Genomic DNA, 19,997 nt, shown 5'->3' on the forward strand with positions numbered 1-19,997 from the left:
ATCACAAAAAAAAAAAAACTCTTTTTTTTCCCGGGGCCCCCCCCCCCCCCCCCCCCCAAAAAAAAAAAACACTTAAAGTCATTGCTCGGAGATTAAAGCACTGCACCGCTTATCATTTATTGCACTATTTTAAAACTATCAGTGGCAAGTCTGTAAAGGAGCTGACTGCAAGTCGGCTATGGGAGCAAATAGTCCAATTAATTATCTAATCAATAGCAGCTTTTTATGCTGTCATTAAAGCAAAACAACAAGCATGTAACAAAGCACCAATGCTTCAGTTTGCAAATTAAATGTTAATGCAGTCACATTCAGTGAATTTAAAACGCGATCCGACGAGTCGCGTTTGTCAGATTAAAAGCACTTTTTTGAGAAAAAGCACACCTCAAGCAGGGAGTGAACACACGTTTCACTTATCCCGCCTTTCGGCTTTATTTGTGGTTTCATTATGGTCTGATGTGATATTCTAATTTTAAATGTTTTGTTTCATTACGTGTAAATGGAAAAAAGTATCATAATTAACAAAAATGAAGGCTTTCAAACTTCCACCTGTGTCTAATTAATCTATATGTCATGCTCCATGTAAGTCAGTAAGTAATATTCTAATATATCGGATGGATTTGTGAATAAATATTTGAATGTTAATATAATGTCAACGGCAGATTATTTTTCTGTTTCATATAAAATAAATAAAACTATGGCGCATATATATATATATATATATATATATAAATATATATATATATATATATATATATATATATATATATTTGTATGAACATGGTGCTACAGTGGTATTTCACCTCAAGGTTGTCATACCATGAAAATATCATAAGACTCATTATTGATGCGTACTGTTACAGTACTTAAATTTACTTTAAGTTACTTTCAACATGCATCCACACCCACACTAAATGTAGCCATCTTTCTCATTCGTAACACAAACATATTTTCTTACTCGTCTAATCTTGAAGAGATTTGAGCAAATGTTTCTTTTGCTGAAAGCGGTTTCATCAAGTGTCTCGAATTTCACCGCACGCTGCCGTGCCGTTCATCTGGAGGTAAGGCTTAGCCGGATTCTTTGACCTCAGGGGCTGCAACACGTCTGATGGATTTAAGAAGGTGGGCTTCTGCAAGGTCACTTGCTCCAACACGGTCTTTGAATCAGAGGCCTCAGGGAGCCATTTTTCAACATTTAGGAGCCCCCGAGGGTCACGAGTCCTGCAACCTGGACATTTTTCATCAACAGAATCCAATTCCAGTTGTAGATAATATGAACCTCTTCATGCAAACCTTATTTTATTTATTTATTTATTTATTTATTTATTTATTTATTTATTTATTTTGCTGCTGTTAAAAAAAAAAAAAAACTTTCATGAATTTCCAACAGGTCCCTCCAGATGTTTTTAACAGAACAAAGACAGATAAAAGACGGTGCACTCTGAGACCTTTACGCTGTTAGAAATTCAGGTTAAGATAAATGATTTTCAGGAGGCTAAAGTGAATGCAGCATGTGGATTATGTCAGCTTCCTAAACACTGTAATACCTACTTGCGGCTATTTCCAATGTAAAAGCCCCTCTAGCGTTTTACAGTGGCCATATATCTTTAGTTTTATGAGTCTCCGCTCACACTGATTCTTCCCCGAGGTGCAGCTCCATTTGAAGCATCCACTGTGTGGTCTCAGCACATTATACCCGCGCTATCATGTGTGTTCGTCTTACCATCTGCTCTGTCCACTGCATCATCTTCACAGCTCCTCTGAGACAGGCCTCATCTGGGAGTTCAGAGATATTTACAGGGCTCCTTTGTAGTCCAGAAACGTGAATCTGATCTAAATACGGCATTTCTTCAGGTCTGGATAAGGATGGAAAGCAAATAATAATAATAATAATAATAATAATAATAATAATAAAAAAAAAACAGTTGCTTAAATAAATTCACTTTGGATTCCCTTTCTCATTGTTCCAAAACATCCATGCATTCGGTTCTTAGAGTCGCTGCGAACTTGAGTGGTGATATTTGGGCAAATTGATATAATGCACGTGGAAACCGTTTGGAAGGAGTTTGGTAAAGTGTAAAATTGCAACTTTAAAAATGTGCAGGAATCCCCCTTATTTACCGAGTGCTCTCTATCTGTGCGGACACCCAGCCTACGCACATGTAAGTGGTTTCCGAATGCCTGACTTGAAGTTGTTTGTTGCGTACGAGGATCGTTGCGAGTCTCTCCCTACAAACGAGCCCGCGTCAATCCGTGTAACCGCTCCGCCCATCTAACTGGCTGCTAATTGGATTGTTAGTGATTTCACAGCTGTTTCAATTCAGTTAAGAGAGAGAGAGAGAGAGAGAGAGAGAGAGAGACACTTTGATCTCCTGCATTTTGTGTTTTCTTAGTTGTAGCAAAAATAATTGCAGTGGGGCAGAGTGCCCATCTAGCCCCAAGTCTTTGCACTCACACCTATAGCGCTCACACACACACAAACAAGATAAGCAATTTACCAGGTAACCTTTTCTCAAATGCCACTGCCAAGGCGCTTGGCTTTTTTTCCCCCCTTTTTTGCCCACAATAAATGAGAGTTTATACGTCTCTTTGGAGCTCGGTCTATCTTGTCTAATTTTGCTACTTTTGTTGTTCAACCAATTCACCAGGCACCTGTTCCAAGCACGGGCTTTAGTTATGGCAGCTTAGCCAGAGGGATTTGGAAGACTTTTCTGTCGGGAGATAAAGGCATCCGAGTCCTTTGTGTCCCAGCTCCTCGGGATGATTTCACTGTCTGATGAAGGTTTTTTTTTTTCTTTTCTGTCTCTCAGCTTCCTCTTCTCTCCTGCAACCACCCTTCTCACACAACAAACACAACTTTTCTTCTTTAATTACGGCTTTTCACCTGCAGCTCCGTCACAACTGTGAGGGAAGAAGCAAAGCATAGCCACAACACAATTATACCTACAAGGAAAAGAGAAGCCTCTCAGAGGGAAGGCGTTGTATCTGTCGTTGCATATTTTGGTGTTCGTGCTGCAGCAGCGTGTGTCGGAGCGTGTGCGTGCGCCTTGTGGATGTGCGCACATCAGCCTATAAGCGGGTTCTTTTGCCATTTTGTTTGCTGTTTGTGTTTGGACCACCTATTGTGAGCTATGATCCTCTTAGCAGGCTCCTGCCAAAAGAGCTATATTTACCCTTAGAGATCAGAGCACACAAAGAACAGCGTGACAAGAATATGGGCTACCCTTCAGGCTCTTTCTTTACTAGCACCAGAGAATCCACGTAGATGGCTACGGATGTCATGCAGAATTTAACACGACGAGGTAGACAAATAAAAGGTATGCAGAATTTTGGTTCCAGTCAGTGAACAAAAAAACAAAAAACAAAAAAAAAAGAGCAAAATAACACCCACCCCACTGATCATTTTGCCCCGAAATCAGAATTTATTTTCCAAACAGGTGAATCTGATTTAATATAATCAGACAAATCCTCTTTGTTCTGAATTTGAGCCGATCTGCCGTCCACAGAGCAAAGTGCATCATTAATACTGAAAAAAACAAACAAAAAAGAGTAACGACACCATAAAAGCCGGTCAGATTCATAGGTGTCACTGTTGTGTAATTAGACTGCATCCTCACTGCTGCTGTACACGCTGCTGCTGGAGTGTGCATGTGTGTGTGTGCGTTTGACTCTGTGCTGATTGTGTGTGCCTGAATGTGTGCGCCGCATACTCATGTGCTCGCTTCCAGCTCGGAGCTGTGCAGTGAATGTATATGTGCTTACTGCAGTCAAACTCTGGTTAGCAACGTTTGCCCTTGCTGCAGCTTTGCACAGCACTGTAAAAGTCTCTGTGTGTGGGGATATTGGTGCGTGTGCGTGTGTGTGTGTGTGCGTGAGCACATGCGCTGTCTGAGTGTCTGTGAATTGTTGTTTTACTGCAGCTGCAAAGATGAATACATTACCTATTTTGTTGCCCAAATTCCTCGTGCTGGGGCTGTTACATTTCTGAGCTGTCTGTTCATTCAGCGTTTATTGTTTTGCGTGTCACTTGCAGCTCTTTGGCTTTAGGCAGAAGGGTCTGACTGGGGGAGAAGTCTGAAGAGAGCTGGAGCTCTCTCTTTGGCAAGACTCCAGCTATGTCCATCTTATTTTAATTACCTATGGTACCTACCCAGGGGAATTGCTCTCCTCCTTCCTCCCAGTGTCTTCTCTCTGCTCTCCTTGCCTTCATCTCTCCTCTTCCTTTCCCCTCCTCTTTCATCCTCCTCTCATCCTTCTTCAGTCTCGCCGAATTTGTTTTCTTACTATTATTTTTCTTCTCCAACAGCACACTGCAGTGTCAAACGTGTATGCAAAAGTAATCTCTGCATTAGCATATAAATGACCCTGTAGATTGAATAGTATTTTGGGATATTTAACTGCAGAAGACAGATCCCCTTAACTCTGATTAGAGTAGTTCTTAGGAGACAGGTAGCCCTCTTGAGGGAATATGAACTCCACTGTGATAAGATAAAGACTTGACGCCGTTGTTCCTCTGCTCTTTGCTTATATACGTGCACACAAACAGCTTGCATACCTCCAGAAGTTACCATGTATTTCAATCGTGTTTTAAATCATGATTGACTTGCGTTTGTTTGCTTTACTGTTTTTGAGACATAATGCACAAATGATAGCCATTTATTTTTCGTTGCTAACCCCAACCCTAGCCTACCAGAGATGTTGGCTTATTGCTTGTTTATCATGTGTTGGTAGCTTTGCAACAAGAAAAATGACACAAATGTTTATTCTGCAAACTAAGCCCTTGAAAACAGCTAAATAAGAAATTTGTCATCTGCTTAAGATTTTGTGTCACAATTAAAAGAACAATAAAGAAACCTCTTCAACTTCAGAATCATATCTGTAGCAGTCAATGTGTTATATTATTTATAGCAGAAATGTGAACAGTTGTTGCATTTTCTTTGAAATAAATGTTATTACATTGCATTAAATATGTTTGTTGAAATGTTTCATTAATGCTTACTTCAGGTAGCACTCCAACTTCCTGATATAATCTGTATTGTGCTGTTTTTTCCAAGGCTAGAACCCCTCGTGCTTACACAACTCATCTTTTTGTCTGTTTGTGATATCAGAATTGATTTCGAATATCTACTAAAAAGACACCAACAATGGTGCTTGCACGACAGTTGCAGAACCATGTTGCTAACGTAAAAACTTAACATATGTTAATATGATTGCTCCTGACCAATCTCCCTTTTTCAGCTTTCTCTTTTTTGTGCTATGATTCATAGGTTTTGTTTTGTATTATGTGAGTTACAGAAGCAGCAACACAGAGGTTATGTTGTAACACATCCCCATAGACGACTCGGTCTTTTATTGGCCGTAGCCTGTATTTTTAGCATGGAATCCAGGCAATTTGTGAGTGATGCCTGCTATTTTTGTTTGAATAAAGTGTCGTTATCTACATATTATATGAGCTAGACTGTGTTTTTACCTCAAGGCAGAGTTTTCCAGCTCAACAAAGGTAGTGTTGATTTGGACAGATGCAGTCGTTCAGTCCTTCAACAAGCCGTCTTGGTAGTTTGGTTGTGTCTCTGGTAGATTCCTAAACATTTGAACCACAGAAATATACAGACTCTGCATGCCGCTTTTATTTGTAGTAGTTTTAACTCTATTAATGACTTTGCTCAAAACGGGTGGAGTTGTGAAGAGTCAAGGTGACCCACTTCTCCCAGTTTAGCCCGTGTATGTTTCCACCCTCAGGCCAACCTGTTTTATTCCGGGCTTTAGCCTGCATTCTGTCCCCGAGGACCAAACGAGAACAAAGTATAAGGGATCATGTATGTGGTGGAAAATGAGATTCACATTATGGATTTGCTACTGACAATTACGCCACAGATAATAATAGCAGTTAAGGGATTGGGGGAACCTAATCAAGTGAGTGGTGAGTGTGTGTCAAACCAGTTCGCAGTTTATAATTTAAACATATTTCCTACATTGTTAAACTATCTTGGTCAAAGCTTTTTGGAGCAGAGGCTTCATAATTACTTGATATTATTGTGATATGCAGAAACGGATGGTATTGTTGGATCCATCCCACATTCTGTTTGTGGAATATGAGCTCTTGCCCTCTGGCAGAAGGTACAGAATCCCAAAAACTAATTTGAACAATGTTAAATACTCCTTTGAACCTCACCCCCATCATAATTTTGAACCAAATGTAGGTTGAGGTCTGGAAGGTGTGCAATATCTTTGGGTTCTGTTGTTGTTTCTAAACTGAATTGCATGTATATTTATTTATTGCCTTTAGAGCAGCAGTTATTATGCAACATAATGCAACATCTTGGAGTCTATTACAATTTTTTTCCCCTGTAGGGACAATAAAGTATTTTATTCTAAATTGTGGTTTTGTAAATTTTTCCAATTGTTTCACAATGATTAAAAATCTGCGTGACACAGATTATGTCGTAAGAAAATATACTTCGCTTGTGAAAGCAAAATAACCGGATTTCTGCTTTTTTAGTGAGATTTTGCCATTGACCCATATTGAGCCCATCCGAGCTACCTTATATATCTTGCCAGCGCTGGCATAATTATGGAGGCGAAATGCCTGCAACTGCCCCATCCCCCTCCTTTGCAGCATGAGACCCCCACCTTCTTGCATGTACCTCTTATCTCGAAGCATGTATCCATTTGCTCTCGAATAAATTAAATGCGTTTGGGCGAAGGCTTTGGTGGACACACTGTTGTTTTCTTTCTGTGTTTGCAAGCTCACATGTGTGGTTGCGATGTAGAGGGCGGACCCACCCTGCTCACGTTTGCATCTGCTGCAACAGAACATCTCAGCCTTGCTTTGCTATTGGTTTCTACGGTAACAAAGGCACAGAGTGAAGCGGCTGCCGCAGCCAAACAAACTGAGAGAAAGCGTCGGTCTGTGGACCTAATAGCAACCAGCATTAGGAAATGCAAGTCAAACGCAGAGATGCCAACGTAGAGAAGAGACGTTTTTGGGTTTCGCGTGTTCATCATGCTAAGAAGCAGATTAATAGGCCTGCTCACAAATTAATTAATAGCTGTGGCTCGGTGCTGCACAGGTTAAGGCCCTTGACAGCTACGCTTCCTCTTGATTGGCTGAGTCTGGTGATCGGTGTTGTACTGCTGCTCAGGCCTCCAGTATCCATGCCTCAGTGTTTTCCTTGCGATCAGTAAATGCTTCTCCGTGTGGTTATGGATGCTGCTCTTTATTCTGCTTCTGCTTGGCACTGCGAGAGCGTATTGATCCTGCTCAGCAGCTTTAATAGTTCAGATGCTCCGTGCAAGGATGGGCATGTTCAATATACACTTAAGCTCAGTGATGCATTTCAAAATGGGCTCGTCAGTAAATATTAAATGGATATTTATTAGATAGGTATCTTTTCTGCAAATTGCTGACAACCCCTCCCCGTTCCCGTTCCCGTTCCTGGCAGATGAGTGGGATCGCTGCAGAGGAAAATCCCCAGAACGACACGATACGACTGTTCTGCCAGATGAGCAAAAATAGCTAAAAATTGGTAGTAGGTGAAAGCAGGTGTGTTTCCCTGTTTGGGTGACCTGCTGATTGGCTAATTACGTGGGTGTTAGCAGGTGATTTGCTAATTGGTTGCCTGATGAGGACAGATTACACCGTGAGGCTGTCGAGTTCATTACATGCACTCGGTAACAACAGTGTTGATGTCACAGTATTAAATGTTATCACACCAACATGATCTGACACAGCAGCCCGTCCTCTCTCCTCTGGCTCGTCGCGTCCTTCCCCGATAAATCCTGATACTCGTCCTGTCACTGGCTGTTTTTATAGCATGATGAGCTGCAAGTCTGTTGCAGTTATCTCTGTTCCTCTGTTTTGGTTTGTTTTATTATTTTCTCTTATTGAAACTATTTGTGTCTTTTATCTTCGTCTCTGCTGTTTGTTGGCTCTGCGGGGAAAACTCAGAGCCCTTTTGATAACCTGAAGCCAAAAAGCTCTGGCCAGACGTTTTAAAAATTTCATCTTAGCGTTGGCCAGGAGCAGAGTCTCAATAAGTTGGCCTTGGCCCAGATCTCGTGGTTTTATCTTATGGATCAATAACTTGAATCAATTGATGCTCTAATGAGGAGACTATTGACCGAAGGATTTTTGTATTTTGCATTTGCAGTTTCCATTTCGTTTTAGATCAGAAGAAGCTCTTCAGATTTTTTTTTTTAACACAGCACTACTTCTTGCTATTAAGGTTTTTTTTTTACAATCAAGTTTAAAACTTTTGCCAAAATAAATAAATAAATAAATAAATAAATAAATAAATAAATAAAGACATGTCAAACTGACTTAAGAGGAATATGACAAAGGAAAGTCCGTATTTAGATTATGTATTAAAATAAAAATCAAATAGCAATATTATTTTAATCGTATTGATACATATTTTTTTCTGAAATACAGGAATGTTGCATCACATTGCTTTAAATGTGTTGTAATAGTACCATAAAATGATGATATTTTTTACACAATGTTTTTGCAATACTATGAACATGTTATGCTGGCTACTTATTTACTGCCAAGTCTCAGGTTTATCCATTCAGGCGACTAATTTACTGCTATGAATCACTTGTAGTTTACTGCCTTTTTGCTGTTAGACCTTCTACCTTTAATCCTCTTTAGTCCTTAAAAAACAAATAAATAGTGATATTTGGTTCTCCCAATTAACTTATTTAATATTTTAACTTTCATGTCATACAATAAATATTTAATTTCAGAAATACAGAGTTTTATTACAGAAACATGCTCAGGGCTTGTTTGCAGCAATGTGCGTGCAGCTCTTAGCTCACCTGCAATAATGAGATATGAAAAGATCTGAGCGATCAAGATTCTGGGTACGTTCAGCTGAAATGATCTTCCTCTGTTCCTCTGCCTGGGCTCAGCCTAAGAGATGGGGAAGCTCAGAGTAGATCCACTGCTACCTGACTTTGAAAGGAGTCAGCTGAGTTTTTTCATCGTTTTGATTAGATTGCCTTCTTGGTCGCTTCCCTTTGGAGGTTTACAGGGTGTGTCCTGCTTGGACACCCTGAGGTAGTCCCCGGACTCTCACAATGACTGTATATAACCCCGTATATCACAGCTCTTGGAAAGCATTTAATTATGATTTACAAAATCATTTATTTTTTCAAACTTGTAAAACATATTTTGACTGCATTTCTTCTGTGTGGTCTGGTGCAAGACTGAGATTCTATTGTTAGCATATGGAGATTTCTTTGATTAGGTAATGAGGAGAGTTAGTTTGCAGGTGATCGTGCATCCCATAATTTTACTCCTTTAACCTGCTGTTAGTACTTTGCAAAATTATTCACTCCCCTTGAACTTTGTCATATTTTGTCACACCAACCACAAACTTTAATGTATTTTCTGGCTGGCATTTCACTACTTATGAGAATAAAGAAATTTTTCCTTAGTGACATGTTGTGTTATCTGGTCTTTTCAATGTGTCAGGAGCTGCACAACTTGAATACAGAACAATGCTTCTCTGCAGATTACAACATGGCAACTAATAATATAAGTTCTACAGACAGACATGCAAACACTGCGGTGTAAACAGTGAGTTACAAATCTACGGATTATCGCGCAGACATCCAAACAATATTCAGACAATATTAGCAGCTGATCGTTCACTGCATTTCAACAGGGATTATTACTGTACAAATACAGTTCTGCTCTCTATCGTCCTCAGATGTGCAAGTCTTTCTTTAGTCTGATAGGGAAGAAGAACCTTTGTTTTTCTTAAAAATAGCTTTCTCCTTAGGTCAGGTGTGTTGGAAATCCATCCATCCATTATCTAGCACACCTATTCTTGCAGGCTCACGACAGGTGCTGGTGCCTATCTCCAGCAGTCAAAGGTCGCGAGGCAGGGTGCACCCTGGACAGGTTGCCATTCCATCGCAGCTGTTGGAAATCCTTGATAGATTATTTGTGCTGTGGAATTGCTTTTACGTGGGCAGCATTATGTATTTTCGAAACACATAGTATCATTTTACAGCACAGTCAAGCAACTATGTCACCTTCAGTTGTAACAAAAATGCTTTCTATGTTAAATATGACTTTAAAAAAAGTTGACTTCATAATTTAACGTCTTGAAATTGGACTTGTGTTTCTTTAAAAACTCCTGCTCTTTCCAAAGTCCATCTTCAGGAAGTCATAACACTGCTGCTTTATTAACCCTTTGACAACAGTTTTCACTGGTGCTTCACTGAGAAGTAGCTCACATAATGAGCTCAGCAGATGTGCAGTTTCCCTAGGTGTTTGCTAATTGCTGCTGGCTAGTCTGAAGGAGCTAAGTGGCTGGAATCATGAGATAGGGGTGATCTGTAATGCAGAAGCTCAGAAGATTGGGAACTTCATCTCCAAGGAGGAGCTTCACCCTCAAAGGCGGCGATTGCGTGTTGCATAGTTGAATGGTTGCCATGGGAGATTAAAGGAGTTCTCAGACATGCATGAAAGAATAAAGGCAGCACTGCAGATATGTTTTTAGTAAGGGAATAACTTCATAACATGATGTAATGATAAAAAAAAGTTGATTTTACATAATACTGCCCCTTTAGTAGTTCACGTTTGATCTCTTTTGTTTTGTCTGTTTTGAGACGAAATCTTTGAGTCATTCTCTATGCAAATCCACTGGTGGATATCTCACATGCTTTAGTTTTACATCTATTTTGTAGGAATTATTAGGTGTGTCAATAACTGTAACAATAATAATTACTTCACAATATCATATTTAAATAAAAGGTATAAACTCGTAGCACTTATGTAACATTTAGGGGATCTGAAGGCATTTTTTTTTTAATTTACAGACTGCAACGCAGAGTGGAAATAATTAATACGGTTAAGTTAGACAAAATGAAGAGTTATTCTTCGTTTAACTCTTGTTACCTTTTTTTACTCAACTCAGACTTACAGAATTTGATTTGAAATGGCTATAATGAAATGAGGCTGACCTGGAAACCTTGTCAGTCCTAGTCCAGGGAATCCCAGTGGAGACTAACATGAAACAAATCCCCCACCTCCCCTTCAGGGCTCCCCTGATGCTTCTGAGGAGGAGGAGGATGAGGAGGAGAAGGAGGAGGAGGAGGAGGAGGAAACAGATGAGGAAGCTTATGTCAAACCTGCAATCTCCAGGCTACAATTTCCTTTGAAGTGCCCCCTGAGTATAGTCTCCGGCCCTCATCACCTTGCTGATGTCTACAAACAGCTTGTCAGTCAACGTTATGGGAAATCTGTGTTGCTGGCAGCACAGGTGACTGCGCTCATGTGTGCGAGTGTATGGCTGCTGCATCTGCAAGGCATCTGTGTGCTTCAAATAGCAGTAATCACCTTAGCAACAAACACATCTACCTGGTGCTCTGTCGCTGAAAACAGTCGTGAGTTTGAATGTGTGTGTGTGTGTGTGTGTGCGTGTGTGTGTGAGTGTGTGAGTGTGTGTGTGTGTGTGTGTGAGAGAGAGATAGAAAAAGAAATGCAGGAAGGAGGTTGGGTGATGCAGGTAGAGAGATGGAGGATGACAGGAAATAAGCGGGGGTTGGGAAAATCATGGAACATGGCTCTCACAGTTTGATTTGATTGCAGTAGCACTGATATTGCCCACATTTTTGAAAACATTTCCTTTCATTTATGTTTCTTCAAACTTTACATTTTCCAGGATATTTTCTGAAGATGAAAATATCCTAGTGCTCCACCTTCCGCACTCCACTCATTTTTGTCTTATTTTTGCCTCTCAGCATTTCCTTTTTGCTTTTTTCCACATAAAAGAAGCAAACTATAAAAGCGATGCTTTGGGGTCTGAAAATGTAGGAAAGCTTCCATGTTCAAACGTCTTTGAAGTTTATATCTGGCAATATTAACCTGCAGTTCTGGTTTGTGTTTTATTAGCAGATTCTGGGAAAACTTTGTAGGGTTTGTGTTTGTTTTAAATCCATGTACAGTTTTATGGTCATTTTGTGACTGCCAAAAATGTCATTGAATCTTTGGGTGCATTGATGAAATTCTAGATAAATTATATCTAAAAATACTGCATTAATTCCCCTCAAATGTGTGGTCTCTAGGTGCATCTTGGTGTTTTTTTTTTTCTTAATTCTTTTAGAACTTGGCCTAATGATCTTTGAACATTTTCACATTTTGTCACACTACAACCATAGATTTCAGTGCATATTTTTGTGTTTTTTGTCATGGACCATCATAAAGCACTGCATAATTATGAGGTGGATAAAAATAGATTCAAAGTTCTTAATTTTTTTTTAATTACCCAAAGGAGAGTTCACCTCTGTGTATTTTATTCTCAGTTTAAATACAGCTTCCCTGCAAAAGCCTCCAAGATTGGTTAGAGGAAATCGTCATGAAGACCAAAGAACACAGCAATTCTAAAAACAAGATTCAATGATTTGAATATCTTGCAGAGATCTGTTTTTTTGTCAGCATTTTAGTCAATTTGAATGACATCAAAGAAGTCAATTGAAATATTAGATACATACGTTTGGCAAAATTTTAACTCCAGTGAGTTTTCATTGCTCTCCTGAGCCTTACTTTTCAATCTGCAAATATATTGATAAAAACATTAAAAATTTTAACCCCCAGCTCACCATAACTTTGTTGTATTTATTTAAAAGTTGTTCTTTCACATAGATGTTGTGTACATCTCTTTCCTCCTTTTTCTTGCCTGTGTGTGTGTTTTTTTTTTTTTTTTTTTTTTTTGGAAACGCTAACCCTGCTGAGTGAACTCAGACCATTACTCGGTTGTCTTAATGTCTCCGTAAGTCAAATTGTTTAATGGGAAGTAGCTGCAACATGCGTGCACAAATGTGCAGAGACAAGCAGAGACTTTTTGGACAACCCTTCTGTTCTGAAAAAACCCAACGTGTCACTACAATGACATGCACACACACTCTTACGCATGCACACATGACATACTTTGCACAGTAGCACAAAATGAAAAATGTCTCTCTTCCTCTCTCTCTTTCTCTTCATTAACAGTGCATGTGTGCTGCTGCCATGGCAACAGTGGCTCCTCCCCTAGCGCTTCTTCTCCTGCTGCTTCAGCTGGCTGATGGCTCATTCCCAGAGGAGCCAGGTCCACTCAGCTACGTCCCTGTAGAGGGTATGTGTCCTTCCCCTCTGCATGCGGTGGGGAGGGGGGGAGAGTGTCTGAGTGCATGAGAGTATGTGCGGCATTGATGAATGGCTCTGTGGAGGATGTGGAAATCGGAGGTCAAGGATCAGTCTTGGTGAGGAGCTGGTGTAGAACTGCTCGGGCATACAGATAAATGACGAAAATCCACTCCCTCTGCATATGGTAGCATGTTAGATTCATATTCATGTAAAAGGGTTGATTTTCCTAATTGAAGACCCATAACGAAGAGAGAGTGTGAAATCATTAGTGATTCATGAAACTAATAAAATTAGGATCACTCTTTATTTTTTTTCTTTATTAATAAGTGGTCATATATTGATGTTCATCTTTAGAAAAGAAAAATAAATAACAAAAAAAAAGACAATTTTTACTCATTTGACAGACTGTGTAAAAAACAGTGTGTTTTCTAGCTGATGAAAAGTTAGGACACTCCACACTCTAATAACTTGTGTTATCTGCTTTGGGTGAAATAGCTTTCTTGTATTCAGTGTTTATGAGTCTAAAGAAAGCTTGGCCCCACTCTTCATATTTATCAGTGATATGTTTGAGGTTTTTTTTTTTTTTGCATAAACACACCACTTCAAGGCACCCAACATCTCCTCAGTGAGGGTAAGGTTCAGTTGTGGATTCACTGGTATGTTTTGAGTTATTGTCATGTTAGATTTTCCTCAAGGATTTTCTTACAGATGGTAGCATTGTGGATGTTATCAGGGTGAACTCGAAGTCTGTATTTTGTCTATGCCAAGCACATCATCTATTATTGTGTCCTAATAATTCAGGTTAACACTTATCTGTCTAAAGAATATTAAACCAGCAGTACTGGTACAGAGCTTTATTTTTTTTGCACACCTCCCAAGTTGTTTATACCCACAATACTAAGAGCTTGCTATAGGAAGGTTCTCTGAGTACATTTCAGTGTTTCGGAGACTTCTTTTAGCATATTGCAGTCTGCTTTTAGGGTAACAGACTCGGGCATGTTGGCGGTTGTTTATGAGACCTCATGAAGTGTCTTACCAGTCCGCTAGAATCTTCTTTCTGAAGCCCTCGGACAGTTCTGATCTCACCGTTTTGCTCACTCTCACTGCAATACCTAGTAACACAGAAAACCCTGTGTATCAATGTTCTAATAATTGATACGTCTGGGATTGATTTTAGTCAATCAAGCAAGTATTGGTATTAGTTTTTGTTGTTAAATTTTGTTTTCATTGTTGTCAATGTTGATATTAAATATATATGAGTCCAAATGTGTTTTTAAAAACTTTTAGGCTGCAGGAGGGTGTACTAATTTGTCACATGACCATAGTTGGAAGAAGGTATGTGGCAATGAATCTCTTGTGAAGGCCAGAGAGACATTTAATCTGTCTCCTGGAGTCAGCGACTTCTTGACGAGATCTTCAATTGAACGCTGTCTTACTGCCTGAAATGTGCAGCGTTTCTGTAATTTAGTTTATTTAAGATGCAGACAGGAGACGAAGGAATTTTTTATTTGCGGTAGAAAAGTAAAGAACCTGCGTTATAGGGTGGCAGGAAACAACCACATCAAGAAAGACAAACAGGATAAGAGTGTTTAGCATGCTTCCACCTTCCTCTCTGCCTATTATCTGTGTTTGCCTTAACAAAGCCATCAAGAATGATTGAAGACACTATTAAAGTGAAGGTTAAAGAAGGTGTTTTACAGCCTGCCCGTGTACTTCTGGTAACTATAGAAGCGAAGAAGGCGCTCATTCTGCCCACAGTTCTCAGGAAGTCCTTGAACCAGGCGCATGCATTTTCATTTGCTATGCATGTCACTCTCTCGTTTTATATGTCTATGTAATGACGGCAGTGGTGAGGAGATATCCCGTGTTCCTGGGCAGAGCCCATCGCTCCGCTCTGAGACAGGAGCTGCACATCCAAACGGTCCTCCAAGTCAACCGCACGCTTTACATCGGAGCCAGGTAACCAACAGCAACCACCTCCGACTATGACGTGTTCGCATTAATATGTATTTGCTTTCATCCCATCTGCTGTCACTCTTCAGGGGGACATTATCACTTTTTTTTTTCCAGTGATAATTTATTCACTGTTATTTTTAAATGTCAAGTGAAAGCTGTGAATGTATTCATAATCGTCTTTAAGAAACCACCTTACATTGCTGGAAGATTCGCTCAGGGCCACAGGCAAATACAGGCAGCTCTGTTAATTGAAAATAATTAAATGTGCGTGCACCCTTGATTGGAGGACAACTCTGAAAATAAAAACTGGACCAATATAGGTCCTTGATCTTTTTATCAGTGTAAACAAATACTCATTTAAAGCTCAGTTAATTCCTGCATATAGTGCCAACATGGTTTACTGAAATAGATTGCATTAAGTGAACAAAATAGGGCGAACAATCTAAAGGGTAAATGTATTTTCCAGGCGCATATTACCACTTTGTAGCATAATCCGGTAACTATTTTACCGTCAATGCTGTATCAAACATGCCTTAAGAAACTCGACTTTCTAATTTGACGCCTTGACGTAAAATAACCTCGCACTCTTTCAGACACGTCATCACGACAGTGCTTCTCTTTATGTCGTTATTGGGAGCATTGGACTGAGAAGTAGTTCATATGATTAGCTTAGCAGGCTAACAATTCCACCAGGTGTTTGCTAATTGCTGCTGTCCGTAGTCTGGTGGAGCGCAAAGGGGCGCTTGGCACTGCAGCTAAGGAGGAGCTTCGAGGAAATAGTCGTCACTTTGTGAGAGCAAACGTTTCAGACATTCATGACATGCGTGAAAGAATCAAAGCAACACTTTGGCTTCGTTTTTTGATGAGGGAGTAACTTTGCAACATAATATAAAGCTGAGGAAAGTTGATTTAAAAATAAAAAAAACAACCCCTTTAAAACTATCCCTACTGTAGCCAAGGTGTTAAAACTGCCCAACAGTAATTCAACTCGTACCGTAATGAAGCCATAATAAGCCGTTTTATTGCCAGGCGTTCAGAACATTTAATCAGAATATTGTCAGTGAGTGACTCATAATAAAACACAACCAGATGGCTGTCTGACATAAATGATATTTTGATACATTTTTTTCAAGTCAACAACAGTACTTTCATTCAAGCATAAATGAGAGAGCAGCAGAAAATACAGTAATGCTTACTCCCCAGTCACCTCATTAGGAAAATCAATGTGATCGCTTTTTAAAGCAAATACTAATGAGACAATCATGTGGCAGAGACATTATTCTTACACATAAATCTTCCATTCTGTCTTTCTGATGAAGTATTTTATTTACTGCATTTTTTTTCAATTATCTAAGCAAGCTAAAAATGTTAAAGATTTGAGCTTTTTCACCATTTTTTATTTATACTGAATGAGATGTTCAGCTTTGCTTAGACGTCTGATCATAGTCCAACGAAAAAGGATATTCTACTTTACAGATTTTTTTTATTTTGCTTTATGTCACACTTAAATAATTCAGATCTCCATAAACACATTTTAAAAACCGACAAAGATGACCTGAGTTAGCACAAAAAGCAGTTTTTAAATAAAGATTTCTTTTATGAAGGGGATAAACCGAGCAAGACCAAATTAGCCCAATGTAAAAAAAGAAAAAAAAAAGTCCAAGAAAATGGTGTGCAGACTTATGGGTCCGCATGTACTGGAAGTAATTAACTCACAATTAACTCGGCCAGATCAGTTCCTGGCCTGCAGAATGAAGCTGGAAAAGGTAAAATAAAAACAAAAAAAAACAAAACACTTCTAAGGCTTTAGCACTCAATACAGTTCTTTTATGATCTGAAACAGTTAAGAGTGAGAAAACAGGAATTTGAGGAATTTGTCATGTTTTGCAGAGATGACTTGTACAGAGTGGAGCTGGACAACATGGCAGGCGAAGAAATGTTTTACAGCAAGGTATCAGTATTTAAAAAGCTGACGTTTGACATGCCTGTACAGTTAATGCAGGGAATTCAGCATGTGGCTTGTGTGTTTCAGAAAAGGACCTGGGAGTCCAACAAGAACGACATTCGAGTGTGTCGGATGAAGGGCAAACATGAGGTAAAACCCTCAAGCGGCAGCTGTTTATGAGACTTTCTTCTCCTGAGGCTGCACCTGCATCTGGGGCTTAGGGCAAATTTGATTTTGTTGATACAGAAGCAGTAAATTATCCAATCAAGCTGGTGCAGGAAAACATTACAAGAGCCGAAAGAAGCTTGAAAGGCTTTTTTTTTTTTTTTTGCACGCGTCGATAGCTTTCAAAAACACAAGAACAAACATAAGTTGTGTTGCTTTAAAAAAAAAACAACAAAAGAGTATGTGAGTGCAGCCAGCTCACTGGCAAAATTCAAGCCTGACCTAACTTGTGGAAGAAGATTTATCGTGCAGAGGAACTTGTATTGAGCAAACCGAGAAGAGCTAAGCGATGCGGCCTCCGGGAGGAAGCTGTAATTGAAAACAGGTGGGGAAGAGAGGCATAGGTAACGACGGGACGTGTGTGGGTGGAGGAAAAATAAAAACGAGGGAACGAATCAGATAAAGAGGAGAGGGCAGCCACTGGGCTGTGAGAGCGCGGATCAAAAGACAAGACAGTGTAGGAGTGAAGAAAGGAAGAATTAAAGCGGAGATAAAACAGGAACGAAGACACGAGGAGAAAGACCGACTGCGAAGGGAAGAGGCAGCAAGGATGTGAGGCAGAAAATACACCTGCATTGGTGAAGAAGATTAAATTTAGATTTGGTAAAAACTGTAAAGATAGTCAAGCAAAGTAGTATAATACAGCCCTCTATACGCCTGTAACAATTTATTGTGTTAGATCTGAAGTTTTTAGGAGACCATCCTAACATTTTAATGACTTCAGTCGATAACGTTTTGAGCACGACTCAGGTGAAAAGATTGTCACTATTTTTATACCTTCCCTCTAATTATGTGTCAGAGTTAAATCAGTCTCTGCTTGCTTTTTCAGTTTGCTAACTCGGAAGCTTATAATCTGTAAGCTGTCAGAGTTAGTGGATGCTGGATTTGCTACGTATTCTCCAAAAACATCCTATTTACCATCATATGCTTTTGCAATGCAGACAAAGATTTTCTTCCTGAGAATTTTGAAAACATCTATTGTGTTAGTTTGGTCAACAAGGACCCTGCAAAAGCAGAGGGAAATTATGGCAAAGATTATTCTTCCATTATTCTGTACCTTAAAAATTTTTCTTCACCAAATTTGAGAGGGGAAAAAACAACTTACCTTTCTGGCTATTTTCATGGAGAAGATTCATTCCACCATCCTTAAACACACTTGATACTCGATGACAAATTACAGAAGAATTGAATTTGAAGCTAAAGGATCATGAATGGCAGAGGAATTACTGATCTATGCAGCTGGTCTTTTAACTTTTCAGCTGACTGATACTTTACATTTTATGTTCACGACATAATAAAAATGTCCGACATGTCTGTTCCTTTTTGCTTATTGAGTGATTGGCTTTGTCTCATCTTAAATATAAACCAATTTTGTCGTAGGTTATTATTATTAGGGACAACAGAGGACAATCTGTGTCTGTAAAATTATCTTAAAAAATGGCACAACGCTTGAAAGTTTGAGGAGAAATTACTCAGTCCCCCTCCTTAGCCAAAGCTGACAAAAAAAAAAAGCTTTTTAAAAAAAAGATTTAAACAAAAAGAGCTGTGGTGCTAGAATCATGTTGGGTTTTTATCAAAGCATGTATTAATAATACCTTGTCCAGTTGCATAAAAAGGACTTACATATCTCCTAAAAGAGATGAGAGGTATAGGTTAGCAATGATGAGCGTATCATTTTATCATGGTTGAATAAAGGACTATAAATGCGCAGGAACCCAATTGATCACAGTTTAACAAAATAAGCTCAGAGAATAGGGACATAAAATAAAACACAACAAGATCCACAAAATTAGATCAAGAACAGGACTAGCTCAGCGTTAGCATAAAAAACTATTAGCCGTTAGTGACCTGCAGAGGCAGAACCTGCTTTGGACATTTGTAGGTCCGCACTTATTAAAAAGACAAAGATGTTGGATTTATCAAGGCATGAAGGTATGGCTTCCAATCAAAAGTAAGTGTCTGATCGTGTTCTTCTGATGGACACAAATGAAAGGTTTGACAAATGTTCCGAGAGGAAACCTAATTTGCTGATTTTCCAATGAAAGAGGCTAAAATTGTATTAAGTAGAGATATTGCTGATCTGCCTAAAAAAAAACATGATCAGTTTTTTTTTTTTTTTTTTTATTCTTCTGAAGCAATCCAACAGATGGACCAAATCCCGATAGCAGGGTTACGAAGTCCCAGGTTCACTGAGAGGATTTTTAAACTTCAATGTGCAGCCTTTACTTTGAAGACTACAGCCAGAGCCCCATTGTTCTTTGGAGAGAGTGCAGTTCAGGGTTTTGTTTCACCTTAGGGCTGTTATCACATTTCTTCCTCTGATTCTTAGCCTTTCATAATCCTCCTTTTCACAATGCCCTGAACTTCCTTTCTTTTCTTCCTCCTCATCTTCTCTTTTTCTTCTTCCCTGCAGGGAGAGTGTCGTAATTTCATCAAGGTCTTGCTCAGCCAGCACGATGGCCTGTTTGTATGTGGAACAAACGCTTTCAACCCCCTGTGTGCCAACTACACCGTTAGTACTCATCTGTCTGCCTGTAAGAGAATCTCAGTGTCTCCCAGTCGGGTTGTCTTTATGTTGCGCCTCTTATTGCAGCGAGACACTCTAGAAATGGCAGGAGAGCCCGTCAGCGGGATGGCCCGGTGTCCATACGATCCTCGACACGCTAATGTGGCGTTATTCGCAGGTAGGAGGTCGACTTTGCTCCCCGAGGGCATAAAATCAATTTTTTTTATTTT

At 39.4% G+C, this 19,997-nt stretch overlaps 1 protein-coding gene and 1 long non-coding RNA gene across 2 annotated transcripts in view; one reads left to right on the top strand and one right to left on the bottom strand.

The window, feature by feature from the left end:
• The window catches only part of LOC106951425 (semaphorin-6B-like), a 40,234-nt gene that overhangs the window by 7,841 nt on the left and 12,396 nt on the right, over positions 1-19,997 (top strand). The window contains exons 2-7 of the mRNA XM_015038964.1: positions 13,001-13,124; positions 14,983-15,094; positions 16,982-17,042; positions 17,124-17,186; positions 19,675-19,773; positions 19,855-19,945. Coding sequence (XP_014894450.1) covers positions 13,004-13,124; positions 14,983-15,094; positions 16,982-17,042; positions 17,124-17,186; positions 19,675-19,773; positions 19,855-19,945 — 547 coding nt within the window. The 5' untranslated portion in view covers positions 13,001-13,003. The remainder of the gene's footprint in view (positions 1-13,000; positions 13,125-14,982; positions 15,095-16,981; positions 17,043-17,123; positions 17,187-19,674; positions 19,774-19,854; positions 19,946-19,997) is intronic.
• Positions 1,721-6,335, bottom strand: LOC106951430 (uncharacterized). Its single transcript, XR_001425816.1, has 2 exons — positions 2,119-6,335; positions 1,721-1,853 (listed from the first exon to the last, which is right to left on the bottom strand). It is a non-coding gene; the product is annotated as an uncharacterized LOC106951430 (long non-coding RNA).

The sequence above is a fragment of the Poecilia latipinna genome, unplaced genomic scaffold (genome assembly GCF_001443285.1).
Source record: "Poecilia latipinna isolate Pla-1442-1.1 unplaced genomic scaffold, P_latipinna-1.0 Scaffold459, whole genome shotgun sequence".
Lineage (NCBI taxonomy): Eukaryota > Metazoa > Chordata > Actinopteri > Cyprinodontiformes > Poeciliidae > Poecilia > Poecilia latipinna.